Genomic DNA, 17,544 nt, shown 5'->3' on the forward strand with positions numbered 1-17,544 from the left:
AATTCGTGATTATCGATAAAAAGAAAACTGTCGCTAACTTCACCAGAAAGATGTGTTTCAGTGAAACACAAGATGTCAAAGTCAACGAATCTGTCCTTTATGAAGTCCATTTTAGATCGGATACTTTGAATGTTTTGGTGTAATATTGAAAAGCATGATTCGGAGTCAGGTCCAGGATTACATTCAACGTCACCGGACAAAATTAGTAATATTGGCATAAACTTATAAAAATAAAAAAGATCATTGTTACTCTCTGAAGAACCAAACATCACAGCAAAAAAAACATTCAATGCATAATTTGTAAACTGTCAAAGCTGCGTAAGATGGCTTCATAATATTATGTCATTAACTGTCAATAGGCCCCGTAGTGATATTGAATAGAGTCGTAATAAAAAGTATATTCCCGCGATTAAGACTGTTAATGGATATATGCTCAGTGAACATATTTTGGAAGTTCTACGTGCATTAAACAACCCTATGGCAATCCTATAAGAACATAAGTCAGATCCCATAATTAACTACTTAATAACGTCAACAATCAAACGCGGTTGCCATAGGGATAAACACAAACATGATACAGTACACATGAGCATTAAACAGAAAAAATTACAGTAGAACAAGAGCATAAAAGATACATAATTCTATAAACATTAGTTTCCAATTACAAGAAAAAAGTGAACTAAGAACCATTATCATTGACTTCATTAAAACAAAAGTCCAGTCCAGTGACCTTACTTTACAACGCTAACTTGTCAATAGACGTTGTATCGGAATCATTTTAGTTTGAATGATTGCCCTTTCCACATAATAAGGCGTATTGTTATTACTAACATGTTTCACATAAATATCTCAAGGTCATTTGACTTATGGTATAGTTTCGGTACAACGCCTATGACGTAGGCGTCGACGACACATAAATTATGACAAAACTAATTCGAACAACAAAGAAGCTAAAATGACGATCAAACCTGCAGCTCTGGTGGAAATATCGGAACTTGGTCCTCCTTCTCGGGAATCAACTGAAATACAGTATTAAACTGAAGCTGCTTTTGAAATTTACTTGTTTGTTTCTATTTTCATTGAAAGCAATCTGGACAGTCCTAATTTTGAAGCAAAACGGTATAAAATACATTATTTTAAACCCTTTCTTTCATCATCGCTTTATCCGACGAAACAAATAAACACCATATTCAAACTGGACAAAAGGTTTTACTTTATCGAAAGTATTTTTATAATTTTCGTACGGGTTTTGCATTTGTAATCAAGAACACAAATAAATATGTTCATATAGTTCCTTATTTTTTGAATTTCTTAAAAAAAAAAAATAACGTGATGGAAACTAGGTAAATACTAAATGATAAATTCATATTGACAACACTTTTTTTATTTGCACCTGTATTAAAGGTATGGTTGATTTTTGTTCAGTCATATACGACCCTTCGTTGAGCCCTAAGCTTTTATTCCATTATCATGATATTAATGTCTGTGCACTAACCCTTTTTTCAACGCTTGGAGTCGTCTCTATTCGGTCGCGGTTCCGGCAGCACTGACTCCCCATTGGACATACTTCCGGTGAGAAGGACGATAATGCCTCAATGATGGGCCGGTAACCGGTACACCGGCACAAGTTTCCTGCAATATGACGAACGGGTCTGACTAAGGTATGCTGATCATGATTAGGGCTTTATACGGGGTACAAGTTATATCTACCATTAAAAGGTTAAACATCGCAGTTATGAATGGTGAGAATACAATTCCAAAAACTAGACCTGCAATGTTTCTCTCCGGTCGCGGGCTAAATTGCTGACAAAAACAGCCCGTGCACTACTGGCATAGGGTCATTCTTAATATCATAAGCAGACTATAATGATGCATAATATTAGTAGTACCTTCAATGGCTCTCTCCACTTGTCGACGGGACGGTGCCGGGAAGTTCCGTAGCAGCGTGAACGCCGACATGACGAAACCCGGGGTGCAGAACCCGCATTGAAGGCCGTGATTCTCAAGCAGACGCCGCTAAAGAGAAACAGGAGGAACATTTAAAGATGCACTCATAGTCCCAATTAATACAAATGTTTTATCATACCAAAAGGGATGAATAAGTGTCGAAATGGTTCTTTTGAAGGATTAAGTTTAATTGAAAGAAAGTCGCAGAAAACGCGTTATTTCTACCTAATGAGACAGATCACAGTAAATATTTTAGCATTCACCAATCATTTTATATTTTTGCGTTTCCAGCTATAAAATACACGGTAGCAATATTTTCATAAATTCAATATTTGGGAAGTAGTTAAAGGTGTATCACTGCAAAAATTTGTTATACATGTGTATATATTGATTTTGAATGATAGTGTCACTTTCAGTGAGTGGATTTCAGTATGTTGAAGACAAGATAGGGTTTCCAAATTATGTTGCACTTTTAAACTATAGACCGTAAGACCTGTGGACTGTTATAACCGTAACTCGAACTTAACCATCGGCAGATCGACTTTACATTTTTAACTTTGACGAATTAATTTCGCACGGGGCGTATCAACCCCACCGCTGTTGCTGCGGCGATCAACGACCTAATATACATTAAAATTTACATCTCAATTACTTAGTTACCAATCTGCTACAATAGCTACGGGCTGCATTTTGCAAATTAAGAAGCTGGAAGGAAGTTGCGCTGTAATGAGTATTCGTAATATGTTGTGCGATCAATATAGTGCGAATAAGCTGCGTTTTTGCTAACTACGCGATGATAGAAATCGCAATAATTTTAATATCGACGAGCTACAAAACGCAATAAAAGAAGAATACGCAAATAGTTTTAAAATGAACGCGTACTGAATCAAAATAAGTGCATGTATATATATGTGCGGCCGGGGAACTAGATAATAAAGATTAAAAATAGGATCTGACATGGATCATCGGATTCGGACAGGTTTTGAAGATGCAATTAAATGCTCATTTGGAGTAAGATTTAAAACGAAAATGTATTAAATGAAATAATAAGATATAATTTTATCTGATAATCAGTGTTGTGCGTGATTGTAGGTCATTTATAAGTAAATTTCCTATGTTTAAAAAAGCCTAAAGCGGCTCTTACTTGACGATTTTTGAATAAGATTGATTGTGTGTTCTTACACAAAATAAATTATTATGCGACCGTGTCTCATCAAACCATTTATTTGAGTAAGTACATACTAACAACCTTTAACCATTACTAAATGAATATTTTATATACGCTTATGAAATTAAAAATCAAAGCGCGTAGGGGTTGACAGGCTTTCGTACTGCTACAATTTGTGAGTATAGCCATGTTATGCTGAATGGAACGGAAAGTGTGTAAGATTTCTAAGTAGCCGCCGACAAAAATCTATATCAGCATGTTCAAAATAGTTTTCACCTCTTGGCCTACCAGTCCGGCACCAACTATCACGTAACAATACCATGTTTGTTGTTTTCCCGTAGAACAGACAGCTCTTCCGACCGATATGGTTTAAATTATTTAGTATGGAATTTATTACAATTCCCAATATCCCGTAAGAAAGTTACCTGTACGATATGCAGCCCCTTGTCCGTGTTGCCGACGCCTTCTACCGTAACTACCGATTTTCCGTGCGCCGCGCACACTGGAAACAGACACGAGTCAAGTGCCACGTGCATGGTTACTAGTTAAAGTGCTTATATATATATCGGACAAGTAAGCATACTGAAACTTTAATTCGCGTTTGTTGGAAAAATATAGTTGACGCATTAAGTTTTAATGGTGATTAAAATATTTTAAATCATAGTTCGAGCGACTTTTCATAATCCAATGAAATCCCGAGCGTGGTGGACTCCTCGTCTCTAAAAGGATACTTTACACGTTTGGTCATGACGTCATGAGATGAGATCATCACGGTGCATGCGCCGCAGCCGCCGACGCCACATCCCTCCTTGGTTCCCGGTAGGCCGACTATGAACAGTGTCAAGGTTGGGTTTTGTTCACATGCCGTGTGTTTGAATATCCATTAGCAGTTTTATGCATATTTTTTATTTTTCTGGACATCAAAACACTACTAAGATATAATCCAATAGACCCATGTGCGACATTTTATTAGAAAAGTGACAATTGATATATATTTTAACACCACTTCGCTATTACATTAGCGAATATTATATTAAAGGATACGTTTCCGCCGCAGGTAGGCCAGTAGGGTCTCGGTCGGGTCCGGTGCTGAATCGACAACCTGGGGGTGAAACGTAGTAGGTCATTATACCGATATGGTGTACTTTATGTCCAAATTTAGGTTAGATTGTCAGTTGGGTATCAGTGTATGGTTTATAGCGCAGTGCCTGTTAAGTTTACAAACACGCAACTTTGATAAATCAGTTTTAAACGTACAGTTGCATATCGAAGGTGAAAAAGTCATAGATAAGAAATTAAACATTGTAAAAACTCTTCTTCTCAATTGAATAATTCTGAAATGATTTAGGAGCAATGGCATTGAATGAGTAATGAGTTAGCTTGTTAGCTGGATTAACTTTTGCAGATAATATTTCTTAATCTACTTCCTAGAGTGGCCGTCTCGTTTAAATGCTTCTTGGAATAGCCTTCGCAAATTGAATTGCTCGCGCATTCTATAGTCTAAGCGTATATGTACTAAAATGCATTATTAGTTGGATGGACGTTACAACAAAATAATGTTACCGAGATAAATAATGTTCTTATAAAAGGTACACTACCTTTTGTCCGTTGGCAAACAATACGAGCGAGTCCATCTTAGTCGCCATCATGGTATTATCCTTTAAATACTATCCATATAGCTGTCACTACGATGTGTTTTGTTAAACTGTATCGTGGTTTATAAACCCAAGACACATGTTATCTTGTGCTGATGACCTGATATCCAAGCTCATTCAGGCGCGGAGTAGGCCACATTCGATTTAAATGAAAAAAGCCCGTATTCAGTGTCCGAACTTTATCATCATGAAAATTGGTAGTTTAAAAGGAAGAAAGAAGCATTTTAAATAAGAAGTTTTTAAAAAGAAAGTCTAAGATGTTATGTTAATACGAGCCCTGACATGTCCTCACTGCCTAATGTGTGCCGAATGTTTTTGCATACTAATTAATCACCTTAAAAGTTACAAGATACATATGTTCAATTCATTTCGCGCTCGCCTCACTACATACTATTTCAATCTCCGCTCTTAAAATAGTGTTGCTTTCACTTTTCGATGAAAGTTAAGGCCAGTACAATATTAATTGGATTGAATTAGCAGTATTGATCCTAAACAGAATTGAAATGAATTTAAAAACAATTCGTTTAAACCGATATTCAAAGAAGTCATGGTGTCCTTTTTTCACAAAATGTTTTCGGTGAAGGAATCACGGTCTCCCTGAACGGCAAATGAAATCTTCCCCTCTCGCACACCCACCAATCGAGTATATTACCAACGATACCCCTCTGGCGTGGCGGATCTGTGGTCTTGTGTAACACTTGACTGTTAATCCAGAGGTTGCAGGTTCGATTCCAGCCGCACCACTAAAAAGTACTCATAGTATTCCGGGAGGGACGTGAAATGGAGGCTCTACACTAGTGCACGTGATAGAACCAGGGTAATTCTGACCAGGTTTACAATCTGTCTGTGCACTATGCTGCAAAAGCCTAATATAACTAACACTCTTAGTGTTTAGAGCACTCGCCGAATAGACCTTGCCCGAGTGCGGGTATAAATAAACTTACACATCATCATGTACTTGGCATTTCAGGTATCTGATGTGCTCACACAATTGCTATCTAAAAATGAAAACTTCTCAAACTGTCTACTTCTTTATCCGTTTAAAGTATTTTTTAGGTTTTAGGAAACAAATGGTTTAGAATATGTTTCATTTCATTTTAGGTCGACCTGTAGGTATTATGACAAGAACATTATATATTTACCAATTGGATATGCCTAATAACGTTTAATGTATTTTATAACAAAGTTAAACCTTGAGTATCGTTATGCTTGTGTAGAACGTGTACATTTGTATAATATGCTTTAAGATTAAACATTTAATTCTATATTTCTGCAAAGAAGAATGTAGTGTACTCACCGAATGGGTCTTATCCGATGGCGAAGTGGAGTACGAATACCCCTCTTCCCACTCACTACAGTTGTAAGCCACCCAAAAGGGCAATCAGACAGAAATCTAAGACTAGGTAGGTACTGCCAAAGGGAAGGGAGGATGTCAATATGGTTGGAAAGTGGATAGAGACTTTAGCAGGGGAGTGACACCTCACCACTAATAATGATGTAGGGATTCACCACTGCCGACAATCTGACCTACCTTTCTACAGCAGCTACTGATTCATGGACGGTACTTTCTGCTCGTCGCTGTAATACTTCTACCAACTCTACGCCATTGGAACCATGCTCAGCGGATTAAATGGATCTATCATGTGCTTCCGGTCCGAATAGAAACAAAATCCGAACAAGGCACGTGCGTTAGCTTGTTACCATGCAGTCTTGCTGAGCGTGCCCAAGGGTAGGATTTTCTATCCAGACAGGAATTCATTATTTATATTTTTGTTGCATCTTAATGTATAACATACCTTTATTATACATTCATGTAAACCTTGAAGTACAAACTCGAAATTATATACAAACATCCACGTGCGAGATTGTTTACTGACGTTAGTGCAACGTTGACGCTAAGAAATGCGTTTTAAAGAGTAAATTACGTATTTAAAATGATTTTCCTGTAGAAATGTATCTTCAACCGACATTAAAAGAAATGTCGGGCTTTACGCATTAATGATGCATGACAATTTAAAGGTAAATATATATGTGTACCATTTTCTTTACTACACATGAGTGTGCTGTCAGTGGGGTGTGTGTTGGCGTGGTGTCAGTGGTGTGTTTGTTGACGTGTTGTCAGGGGTGTGTATGTTAGCTTGCTGTAAGGGGTGTGTATGTGTTTTCATGCTGTCAGGGGTGTGTGTGTTAGCTTGCTGTCAGTGGTGTGCGTGTGTCAGCGTGCTGTCAGTGGTGTGTTTGTTGGCGTGCTGTCGGTGTGTGTGTGTGTGTGTGTTAGCGTGCTGTCAGTGGTGTCTGTGTGTTTATTTGCGTGGTGTCAGGGGTGTGTTTGTTGGCGTGCTGTCAGGTGTGTGTGTGTTGGCGTGCTGTAAGGGGTGTGTTTGTTGGCGTGCTATCAGTGGTGTGTGTGTGTTGGCGTGCTGTCAGGTGTGTGTTTGTTGGCGTGGTGTCAGGGGTGTGTTTGTTGGCGTGCTGTCAGGTGTGTGTGTGTCGGCGTGCTGAAAGGGGTGTGTTTGTTGGCGTGCTATCAGTGGTGTGTGTTTGTTTGCGTGCTGTCAGGTGTGTGTTTGTTGGCGTGCTGTCAGGTGTGTGTGTGTTGGCGTGTTGTCAGTAGTGCATGTTTGTTGGCGTGCTGCCAGGGGTGTGTATATTAGCGTGCTGTCAGTGGTGTGTGTGTGTTTGTTGGTGTGCTGCCAGGGGTGTTCGTGTGTTGGCTTGTTGCCAGGAGTGTTCGTGTGCTGGCGTGCCGTCAGTGGTGTGTATGTGTTGGCGTACAGTCAGTGGTGTGTATGTGTTTGCGTGCTGTCAGTGGTGTGTGTGTTGGCGTGCTGTCAGTGGTGTGTGTTGGCGTGCTGTCAGCGGTGTGTGTGTGTTAGCGTGCTGTCAGTGGTGTGTGTGTGTGTGTGTGTGTGTTGGCGTGCTGTTAGGGGTGTGTATGTGTTGGCGTGCTGTCAGTGGTGTGTATGTGTTGGCGTGCAGTCAGTGGTGTGTGTGTGTGTGTGTGTGTGTGTGTTGGCGTGTTGTCAGTGGTGTGTATGTGTTGGCGTGCTATCAGTGGTGTGTGTGTTGGCGTGCTGTCAGTGGTGTGTATGTGTTGGCGTGCAGTCAGTGGTGTGTGTGTGTGTGTGTGTGTGTGTGTGTGTGTGTGTGTGTGTTGGCGTGTTGTCAGTGGTGTGTATGTGTTGGGGTGCTATCAGTGGTGTGTGTGTTGGCGTGCTATCAGTGGTGTGTGTGTTGACGTTCTGTCTGTGGTATGTGAGTTGGCGTGCTGTAAGTGGTGTGTGTGTGTGTTTGTTGGCGTGCTGGCAGTGGTGTGTTAGTGAGCGTGCTGTCAGTGGTGTGTGTGTGTTGGCGTGCTATCAGTGGTATGTGTGTTTGCCTGCTGTCAGTTGTGTGTTAGTTGGCGTGCTGTTAGGGGTATGTGTGTTGGCGTGCGGTAAGTGATTTGTGTGTGTTGGCGTGCTGTCAATGGTGTTCGTGTGTTGGTGTGCTGTCAGTGGTATGTGTTTTAGCGTGCTGTTAGTGGTGTGCGTGTGTTGGCGTGCTGTCAGTGGTGTGTTAGTTGGCGTGCTGTCAGTGGTGTGTGTTCGTTGGCGTGCTGTCAGTGGTGTGTGTTTGTTGGCGTGCTGTCAGATGTGTGTGTGTTTGTTGGCGTGCTGTCAGTGGTGTGTGTTTGTTGGCGTGCTGTCAGATGTGTGTGTGTTTGTTGGCGTGCTGTCATTGGTGTGTGTTTGTTGGCGTGCTGCCAGTGGTGTGTGTTTGTTGGCGTGTTCTCAGTGGTGTGTGTTTGTTGGCGTGCTGCCAGGTGTGTTTGTGTGTGTTTGCGCGCTGTCATTGGTGGGTGTGTGTGTGTGTGTGTGTGGGTGTGTGTGTGTGTGTGTGTGTTGGCGTGCTGTCAGTGGTGTGTGTTTGTTGGCGTGCTGTCAGGTGTGTGTGTTTGTTTGTTGGCGTGGTGTCAGTGGTGTGTGTGTGTGGGCGTGCTGTCAGTGGTGTGTGTGTGTGTTGGCGTGCTGTCAGTGGTGTGTGTGTGTTGGCCTGCTGTCAGGTGTGTGTGTGTGTGTTGGCGTGCTGTCAGTGGGGTGTGTTTGTTGGCGTGCTGTAAGGTATGTGTGTGTGTGTTGGCGTGCTGTCAGTGGTGTGTGTTTGTTGGCGTGCTGTCAGGTGTGTGTGTTTGTTGGCGTGCTGTCAGGTGTGTGTTGGCGCGCTGTCAGTGGTGTGTGTTTGTTGGCGTGCTGTCAGTGGTGTGTGTTTGTTGGCGTGCTGTCAGGTGTGTGTGTTTGTTGGCGTGCTGTCAGTGGGGTGTGTTTGTTGGCGTGCTGTCAGTGGTGTGTGTGTGTTGGCGTGCTGTCAGGTGTGTGTTTGTCGGCGTGCTGTCAGTGGTGTGTGTGTTGGCGTGCTGTCAGGTATGTGTGTATTGGCTTGCTGTCAGTGGTGTGTGTTTGTTGTCGTGCTGTCAGTGGTGTGTGTGTGTGTGTTGGCCTGCTGTCAGGTGTGTGTGTGTTTGTTGGCGTGCTGTCAGTGGTGTGTGTTTTTGGCGTGCTGTCAGGTGTGTGTGTGTGTGTTTGTTGGCGTGCTGTCAGTGGTGTGTGTTTGTGGGCGTGCTGTCAGTGGTGTGTGTGTGTTGGCGTGCTGCCAGGGATATGTGTGTTGCCGTGCTGTCAGTGGTGTGTGTTTTTTGGCGTGCTGTCAGGTGTGTGTGTGTGTTTGTTGGCGTGCTGTCAGTGGTGTGTGTTTGTGGGCGTGCTGTCAGTGGTGTGTGTGTGTGTGTTGGCGTGCTGTCAGTGGTGTGTGTTTGTTGGCGTGCTGTCAGTGGTGTGTGTGTTTGTTGGCGTGCTGTCAGTGTTGTGTTAGTGAGCGTGCTGTCAGTGGTGTGTGTTTGTTGGCGCACTGTCGGTGGTGTTCGTGTGTTGGCGTGCTGTCAGTGGTATGTGTGTTGGCGTGCTGTCAGTGGTGTATATGTGTTGGCGTGCTGTCAGGGGTGTGTGTTTTTTGGCGTGCCGTCATGTGTGTGTGTGTGTGTGTGTGTGTGTGTGTGTGTGTGTGTTGGCGTGCTGTCAGGTATGTGTGTGTTGGCGTGCTGTCAGTGGTGTGTGTTTGTTGGCCTGCTGTCAGGTGTGTGTGTGTGTGTGTTGGCGTGCTGTCAGTGGTGTGTGTTTTTGGCGTGCTGTCAGGTGTGTGTGTGTGTGTGTGTTTGTTGGCGTGCTGTCAGTGGTGTGTGTGTGTGGGCGTGCTGTCAGTGGTGTGTGTGTGTTGGCGTGCTGTCAGTGGTGTGTGTGTGTTGGCTTGCTGTCAGGTGTGTGTGTGTGTGTTGGCGTGCTGTCAGTGGTATGTGTTTTTTGGCGTGCTGTCAGGTGTGTGTGTGTGTTTGTTGGCGTGCTGTGAGTGGTGTTTGTTTGTGGGCGTGCTGTCAGTGGTGTGTGTGTGTTGGCGTGCTGTCAGTGGTGTGTGTGTGCTGACGTGCTGTCAGTGGTGTGTGTGTGTTTGTTGGCGTGCTGTCAGTGGTGTGCTAGTGAGCGTGCTGTCAGTGGTGTGTGTGTGTTGGCGTGCTGTCAGTGTTGTGTGTTTGTTGGCGTGCTGTTATGTGTGTGTGTGTTGGCGTGCTGTCAGTGGTGTATGTTTGTTGGCGTGCTTTAAGTGGTGTGTGTTTACTGGCGTGTTGACAGGTGTGTGTGTGTGTGTGTGTGTTGGCGTGCTGTCAGTGGTGTGTGTTCTTTTGGCGCGCTGTAAGTGGTGTGTGTGTGTGTTTGTTGGCGTGTTGTCAGTGGTGTGTGTTTGTTGGCGTGCTGTCAGGTGTGTGTGTGTGTGTGTGTTGGCGCGCTGTCAGTGGTGTGTGTGTGTGTTTGTTGGCGTGCTGTCAGTGGTGTGTGTGTGTGTGTTGGCGTGCTGTCAGTGGTGTGTGTTTGTTGGCGTGCTGTCAGGTGTGTGTGTGTGTGTTGGCATGCTGTCAGTGGTGTTCGTGTGTTGGCGTGCTGTCAGTAGTATGTGTGTTGGCGTGCTGTCAGTGGTGTATATGTGTTGGCGTGCTGTCAGGGGTGTCTGTGTGTTTGTTTGCGTGCTGCCAGGGATATGTGTGTTGCCGTGCTGTCAGTGGTGTGTTTGTTGGCGTGCTGTCAGGGATGTGTGTGTTAGCGTGCTGTCAGTGGTGTCAGTGTGTTTGTTTGCATGCTGCCCAGGGGTATGTTTGTTGGCGTGCTGTCAGTGTTGTGTGTGTGTTGGTGTGCTGTCAGTGGTGTGTTTCTTGGTGTGCTGTCAGGGGTATGTGTGTTTGCGTAATGTCAGTGGTGTGTGTTTGTTGGCGTGCTGTCAGGTGTGTGTGTGTGTGTGTTGGCGTGCTGTCAGTGGTGTGTGTGTTGGCGTGCTGTCAGTGGTGTGTGTGTGAGTGTGTGTGTGTGTGTGTGTGTGTTAGCGTACTGTCAGCGGTGTGTGTGTAAGCGTACTCTCAGTGGTGTGTGAGTGTTAGCGTACTGTCAGTGGTGTGTGTGTTAGCGTGCTGTCAGTGGTGTGTGAGTTAGCGTACTGTCAGTGGTGTGTGTTTTGGCGTTCTGTCAGTGGTGTGTGTATTAGCGTACTGTCAGTAGTGTGTGTGTTAGTGTACTGTCAGGGGTGTGTGTGTTGGCGTACTGTCAGTGGTGTGTGTGTTGGCGTGTTGTCAATGGTGTGTGTGTTGGCGTACTGTCTGTGGTGTGAGTGTGTTGGCGTGATGTCAATAGTGTGTGTGTTGGCGTACTGTCTGTGGTGTGTGTGTTATTGTACTGTAATTGGTATATGTGTTGGCGTGCTTTCAATGGTGTGTATGTTGGCGTGCTGTCTGTGGTGTATGTGTTGGCGTGCTGTCAATGGTGTGTGTGTTGGCGTACTGTCTGTGGTGTGTGTGTTATTGTACTGTAAGTGGTGTGTGTGTTGGCGTACTGTCTGTGGTGTGTGTGTTATTGTACTGTAAGTGGTGTGTGTGTTGGCGTACTGTCTGTAGTGTGTGTGTTATTGTACTGTAAGTGGTATATGTGTTGGCGTGCTGTCTGTGTTGTGTTTGTTGGCATGCTGTCAGTGTTCAATTTTGAATTAACACACACAAAAGTCATGTGTAAATCGAGATATTGATATTATATCATATTGCGACTCAGTATTGATTTTTAAATTGATAGAACAACAGTATCTTTCTAAAGTTTAAGTTTTATTTATTGATTCTAGCATTAAAATAGCAATGGTCTCTCAATACATACAATACAATCAAAGTTTTAATGGAAGAAGCATCTTCATGGGGAGATATTAACTGGATATAATGGGTTGAAATAGTTGCAAAATTGCATGAATGCAAAGGGTTGATATATATATATATATATATATATATATATATATGTCATTTATTTATGAAATGTATCATTAAATGCACGTTTTGGCTATAATTATTGTAAAGTCTTGTCAAAAACATAAGCTGCACCATCTTGATTGTCTCGATTTGACGCACATTTTAAGTTTCTATTTGGAACGTTTCTCATTCGGGTTGGGAGTCTGTTGGGAGTACTAGTATGTGGCTGTTACGTGACACTAGGTTAGTGCAGTGGATGTTTATAGATTATCTGGCAAGGCGGAGGAATTTATCGGGTGAGCAGAAAGCTCATTTTGTTTATAAAAACATGAACGATTACCTTTAAATTAACAAATACCTTTAAAGAAGAGGCAAACTATTTTTCACTTTTAACATCGGCACGCTATCTCTTCCTGCACACATAGTGTATATCCAATCCCGTTCTCTTACAGTGCAGGTTGAGAGAAACGGCATGATATTGAGTGAATGAGTGAAAAGGTTGAAAGAAAGATTGATAAGATAGATTGAATGACAAACTGTTTGATAGGTGAAAAAGGGGATGAGATAGATTAAATAAGAGGAGCTGGGTAACCTTCTAAGACGGAATGAGAAAGGCTTGAGAGAAGTTGAATGAGAGAGGGTGTGATAGGTGGAATGAGTGGGTGTGATAGGTTGAATGAGAGAGGGTTTGCTAGGTGGAATGAGAGAGGGGGTGTAATAGGTGGAATGAGAGAGGGTGTGATAGGTTGAATGAGAGAGGGGTTGTAATAGGTGGAATGAGAGAGGGGTTGTAATAGGTGGAATGAGAGAGGGGTTGTAATAGGTGGAATGAGAGAGGGGTTGTAATAGGTGGAATGAGAGAGGGTGTGATAGGTTGAATGAGAGAGGGTTTGCTAGGTGGAATGAGAGAGGGGGTGTAATAGGTGGAATGAGAGAGGGTGTGATAGGTTGAATGAGAGAGGGGTTGTAATAGGTGGAATAAGAGAGGGTGTGTTAGGTTGAATGAGAGAGGGGGTGTAATAGGTGGAATGAGAGAGTGTGTGATAGGTGGAATGAGAGAGGGTGTGATAGGTGGAATGAGAGAGGGTGTGTTAGGTGGAATGAGAGAGGGTGTGATAGGTGGAATGAGAGAGGGTGTAATAGGTGGAATGAGAGAGGGTGTGTTAGGTGGAATGAGAGAGGGGGTGTAATAGGTGGAATGAGAGAGGGTGTGTTAGGTGGAATGAGAGAGGGCGTGTAATAGGTGTAATGAGAGAGGGTGTGTTAGGTGGAATGAAAGAGGGATTGTAATAGGTGGAATGAGAGAGGGGGTGTAATAGGTGGAATGAGAGAGGGTGTGATAGGTGGAACGAGAGAGGGTGTGATAGCATAAATGAGAGAGAGAGTGTGTTAGGTGGAATATGACAGAGTACGATAGGTTGAATGAGAGAGAGAGAGAGAGAGAGAGAGAGAGAGAGAGAGATTCATAAGATAGATTGAATGAGAGATGCGTTTTTGAGATACGTGAAAAAGGGGTAGAGATAGATTAAATAAACGGAGCTGGGTAACCTTCTAAGACGGAATGAGAAAGGCTTGAGAGAGGTTGAATGAGAGAGGGTGTGATAGGTGGAATGATTGGGTGTGATAGGTTGAATGAGAGAGGGTTTGCTAGGTGGAATGAGAGATGGTGTGATAGGTGAGTGGTAGGTGTGAATGAACAAGAGTGTGTTAAGTGGAATGAGAGAGGGAGTGAACTAAATGGAATGAGAGAGGGTGTGAAAGGTGGAATGAGAGGGGGTGTGATAGGTGGAATGAGAGATGGTGTGATAGGTGGAATGAGAGAGGGGGTGTTATAGGTGAAATGAGAGGGTGTGTTAGGTGGAATGAGAGAGGGGGTGTTATAGAATGAATGAGAGAGGTTGTGATAGGTGGACCGAGAGAGGGTTTGATAGCAGAAATGAGGGAGAGAATGTGTTAGGTGGAAAATGACAGAGAAATGAGAGAGAGAGAGAGAGAGAGAGAGAGAGAGAGAGAGAGAGAGAGAGAGAGAGAGAGAGAGAGAGTGGTAGGTGTGAATGAACAAGAGTGTGTTAAGTGGAATGAGAAAGGGAGTGAACTAAATGGAATGAGAGAGGGAGTGAAATGTGGAAAGAGAGAAGAGGTAATAGGTGAAATGGAAGAGAATGTGATAGGTGCAATAAGAGAGAATGTGATAGGAGAAATGGGAAAGGGTGTGATAGGTGGAATGAAAGAGGATGTGATAGGTGGAAAGAAAGAGAATGTAATAGGTGGAATAAGAGAGGTTGTGACAAGTGAAATGGGAAAGGGTGTGATAGGTGGATTGAAAGAGGATGTGATAGGTGGAATAAGAGAGGGTGTGTTAGGTGGAATTGGAGAGGGTGTGATAGGTGGATTGAAAGAGGATCTGATAGGTGGAATAAGATAACGTGTGATAGGTGGAATGGAAAAAGATGTGATAGGTTGAATTAGCGAGGATGTGATAGTTGTAATGAGGGTGGGTGTAATATGTGGATGAAAAAGGATGTGATAGGTGATATAAGAGAGGTTGTGCTAGGTGAAATGAAAGAGAGTGTGATTGGTGGAATAAGAAAGGATGTGAAAGGTGGAATAAGAGATGGTGTGATAGGTGGAATTAAAGGGAGTGTGATTGATGGAATGAGCAAGGATGTGAAAGGTGGAATTAGAGATAATGTGATAGGTGGAATTAAAGAGAGTGTGATATGTGGAATGAGAGAGGGTCTGATATCTGGAATTAGAGAGAGTGTGATAGATGGAATGATTTGGAGGGTTTGATTGGTGGAATGGAAGAGAGTGTGAACGGTTGAATGAGAGAGGTAGTAACGGTGGAATGAGAGAGGGTTTAATAGGTTGAAAATGTAAGTGTGTGATAAGTGGAATAAGAGGGAAAATGTGATAGGTGGAATGGAAGGGAGTGTGATTGCTGGAATGAAAGAGAGTGTTATAGATGGAATGAGAGCGGGTGTGATAGATGGATTGAGTGAGGGTGTGATAGGTGAAATAAGAGAGGATGTGATAGGTGGAATCGGAGAGGGTGTGTTAGGTGTAATAAGAGAGATTGTGATAGGTGGAATGGAAGAAAGTGTGATATACGGAATGAGAAAGGTAGTAAAATGTGAAAATGAGATAGGGTGTCATAGGTTGAATGAGAGAGGATGTAGTAGCAGGAATGAGAGAGGTAGTAACATGTGAAAATGAGATAGGTTGTGATAGGTGAAATGAGGGAGGGTGCGGGAAATGAAATGAGATATGGAATATGTGATAGGTGGAATAAGAAATGACGTGATAGCAGAAATGAGAGAGCGTGTGATAGATGAAATGGGAGAGGGTGTTATAGGGGGAATGAAAGAGGGTGTGATAGCAGAAATGAGAGAGCCTGTGATATATGGAATGGCAGGGGGTTTGGTAGGGGGAATGAGGGAGGGTGTGGTAGGGGGAATGAGGGAGGGTGTGATAGGGGGAATAAGAGAGAATGTGGTAGGGGTAATGAGGGAGGGTGTGATAGGGGGAATGAGGGAGGGTGTGATATGTGGAATGAGAGAGGGTGTGATGGGGGAATGTGGGAGGTTGTGATAGGTGGAATGAGGGAGGGTGTGATATGTGGAATGAGGGAGGGTGAGATAGGGGGAATGAGGGAGGTTGTGATATGTGGAATTAGGGAGGATGTGATAGGTGAAATGAGGGAGGATGTAATAGGTGGAATGAGGGAGGATGTGATTGATGGAATGAGAGACTGTTTGATAACATGAATAAGTGATGTTCTGATAGCTGGAATGTGTGAGGTTGTAATAGAAGAAATGAGAGTGGTCTTGATAGCAAGTCTTTGATCCAGTAGTCCCCTTACAAATAAATGAAAGCCAGTCCTGATAAGTTTTAGGCCATAACTATCAGTTAAAAGACGAAAGTCAGAACATATCATTCATATTAAAGTTCAGTTTCATTTCGTGCGAAGATTAGGTTAAACTGTTTGGGGCACACCTAATTTTCAACTCAAATTTTCTTACATATATATTCAGTATGGTCACAACGATGCATGAAATAATACAAGGACAAGAGAAAAAAGAGATACATATCAAAATCAAGCAGCGACATGAACATACACTTAATATTGAATAATAAAATATCTGGGAGGCCATTTAGTACGATAAACTTGTAAGTTCTTGAGTTTCTAATATGATATGGTCTAATCAACTCTTTTCCGAGGTTGTTATACTCAGGACTTATTATGGTATAATAGCATTCATCTTCTCAATCATTATAGTTACAAAAGGTTAGGATTACTATTTACAGCAGTAACTTTTTCTGTTCCATTGCTAGCAAACTAAAGAACTGACTTCCAGCATCATTTAGGGTTAAGATAATAACAATGAGCATTGAAAAAGCTTTAATCCGGGAACAGAGAGAGAGCTGCTCTTTTTCCTGTATATCCTGTTGCTTTCTAATGAGTATGATCTTGTGTGTACATGTGTTACCAAATTAGTTAATGATGCTTCGTAATATATCATAGCATAGCTGCTTTAGAACTCATTGTTACTTGTTTATTTATATATATATATTACTCCGTTGTTACCTGTTAATTAGAATGTGTCAAAAAAGCTCTACATTTTTTTCATGTATTTTGTACATACGATATCTGCATACCTAAATATCTTCAATTAAAAAAGAACATCATTATTTCAATACATAAATGAAGGAAAAAATAAATTTATGTGTTAAGTAATTAATTAATCAATCAATCAATCAATGAAAGAATAAATCAACAAATCAACGCATACATTAATTCATAAATGAAAGGGCAAAAAAACGTACGAACGAGCAAATAATCAATCAAATAATCGATCAATGCAGAAATGAACGAATGAACGGACGAACAAACGAACATAAAAAAATATTAGGCGGCTATAATCACGATTTCTTTTGAATAAAACTTCTAACGTATGACGTATCTTCAATATATATATACTATCCAACAGTGAAACTTGATAATAATGTGAGCATATTCAGTGTGTTCCTCAAAAAGCAATTATTGAATTGATAATCTTTAACGTTTCTATAAATTATATTTCTAACTTTTTCACAAATTATAGATTGTTTTGGTGACAAACCTAATTATGTCTTCTTTTACATAATCGATGAGGTACCTTGAAGGAGACAATACGTCTTTGAGTGCGGTTGCATTTAATGTTCAATTTAAGTTCAACTGTTTTTTATAACATAAGAAAGGCATTTTTTTTTAAATCGTTAAATGAAAATATATTACTTGTTTATTACATCCAACTTCGACTGTCCCAGGGTGAAACGTTCAATAACTTAAAATCATCCAAGGGAGAGCACTCCGCTTTGTCTATGATAGCTATTTTGTCTGCGATTAACTCCCTTATTCACCCCAGACACGGGATTATTGATAATAAGGACAACTTATTACAGCAGCAGCTCTTTCCCATCCATTC

The 17,544-nt window shown here is 42.1% G+C and overlaps 2 protein-coding genes across 3 annotated transcripts in view; both read right to left on the reverse strand.

The window, feature by feature from the left end:
• The window catches only part of LOC128229155 (xanthine dehydrogenase/oxidase-like), a 36,724-nt gene extending 33,073 nt beyond the window's left edge, over positions 1 to 3,651 (reverse strand). For both annotated transcript variants that reach the window (XM_052940875.1, XM_052940874.1), the window contains exons 1-4: positions 3,541 to 3,651; positions 1,890 to 2,016; positions 1,496 to 1,632; positions 969 to 1,019 (exon numbers count right to left, since the gene is read on the reverse strand). In XM_052940875.1, coding sequence (XP_052796835.1) covers positions 969 to 1,019; positions 1,496 to 1,632; positions 1,890 to 2,016; positions 3,541 to 3,651 — 426 coding nt within the window. The remainder of the gene's footprint in view (positions 1 to 968; positions 1,020 to 1,495; positions 1,633 to 1,889; positions 2,017 to 3,540) is intronic.
• Positions 3,652 to 3,773: 122 nt separating this feature from the next.
• Positions 3,774 to 4,767, reverse strand: LOC128228854 (xanthine dehydrogenase/oxidase-like). The gene is made up of 3 exons (XM_052940380.1): positions 4,714 to 4,767; positions 4,160 to 4,217; positions 3,774 to 3,943 (listed from the first exon to the last, which is right to left on the reverse strand). Exons 1-3 carry the CDS (start codon positions 4,762 to 4,764, stop codon positions 3,774 to 3,776), a joined length of 279 nt encoding a protein of 92 aa, XP_052796340.1. The 5' UTR covers positions 4,765 to 4,767.
• Positions 4,768 to 17,544: the final 12,777 nt, after the last annotated feature.

Source organism: Mya arenaria, chromosome 3 (assembly GCF_026914265.1).
Source record: "Mya arenaria isolate MELC-2E11 chromosome 3, ASM2691426v1".
NCBI classification, from domain to species: domain Eukaryota; kingdom Metazoa; phylum Mollusca; class Bivalvia; order Myida; family Myidae; genus Mya; species Mya arenaria.

Excerpts from the sequence above, each read along its gene's own strand:
- LOC128228854 (XM_052940380.1), bottom strand. The coding sequence starts at position 4,764 with ATGATGGCGACTAAGATGGACTCGCTCGTATTGTTTGCCAACGGACAA. Across the intron at positions 4,218-4,713 it reads TGTTTGCCAACGGACAAAAG|GTTGTCGATTCAGCACCGGA; the intron begins GTAGTGTACCTT and ends TTTCACCCCCAG. Across the intron at positions 3,944-4,159 it reads GGCCTACCTGCGGCGGAAAC|TCGGCCTACCGGGAACCAAG; the intron begins GTATCCTTTAAT and ends CACTGTTCATAG.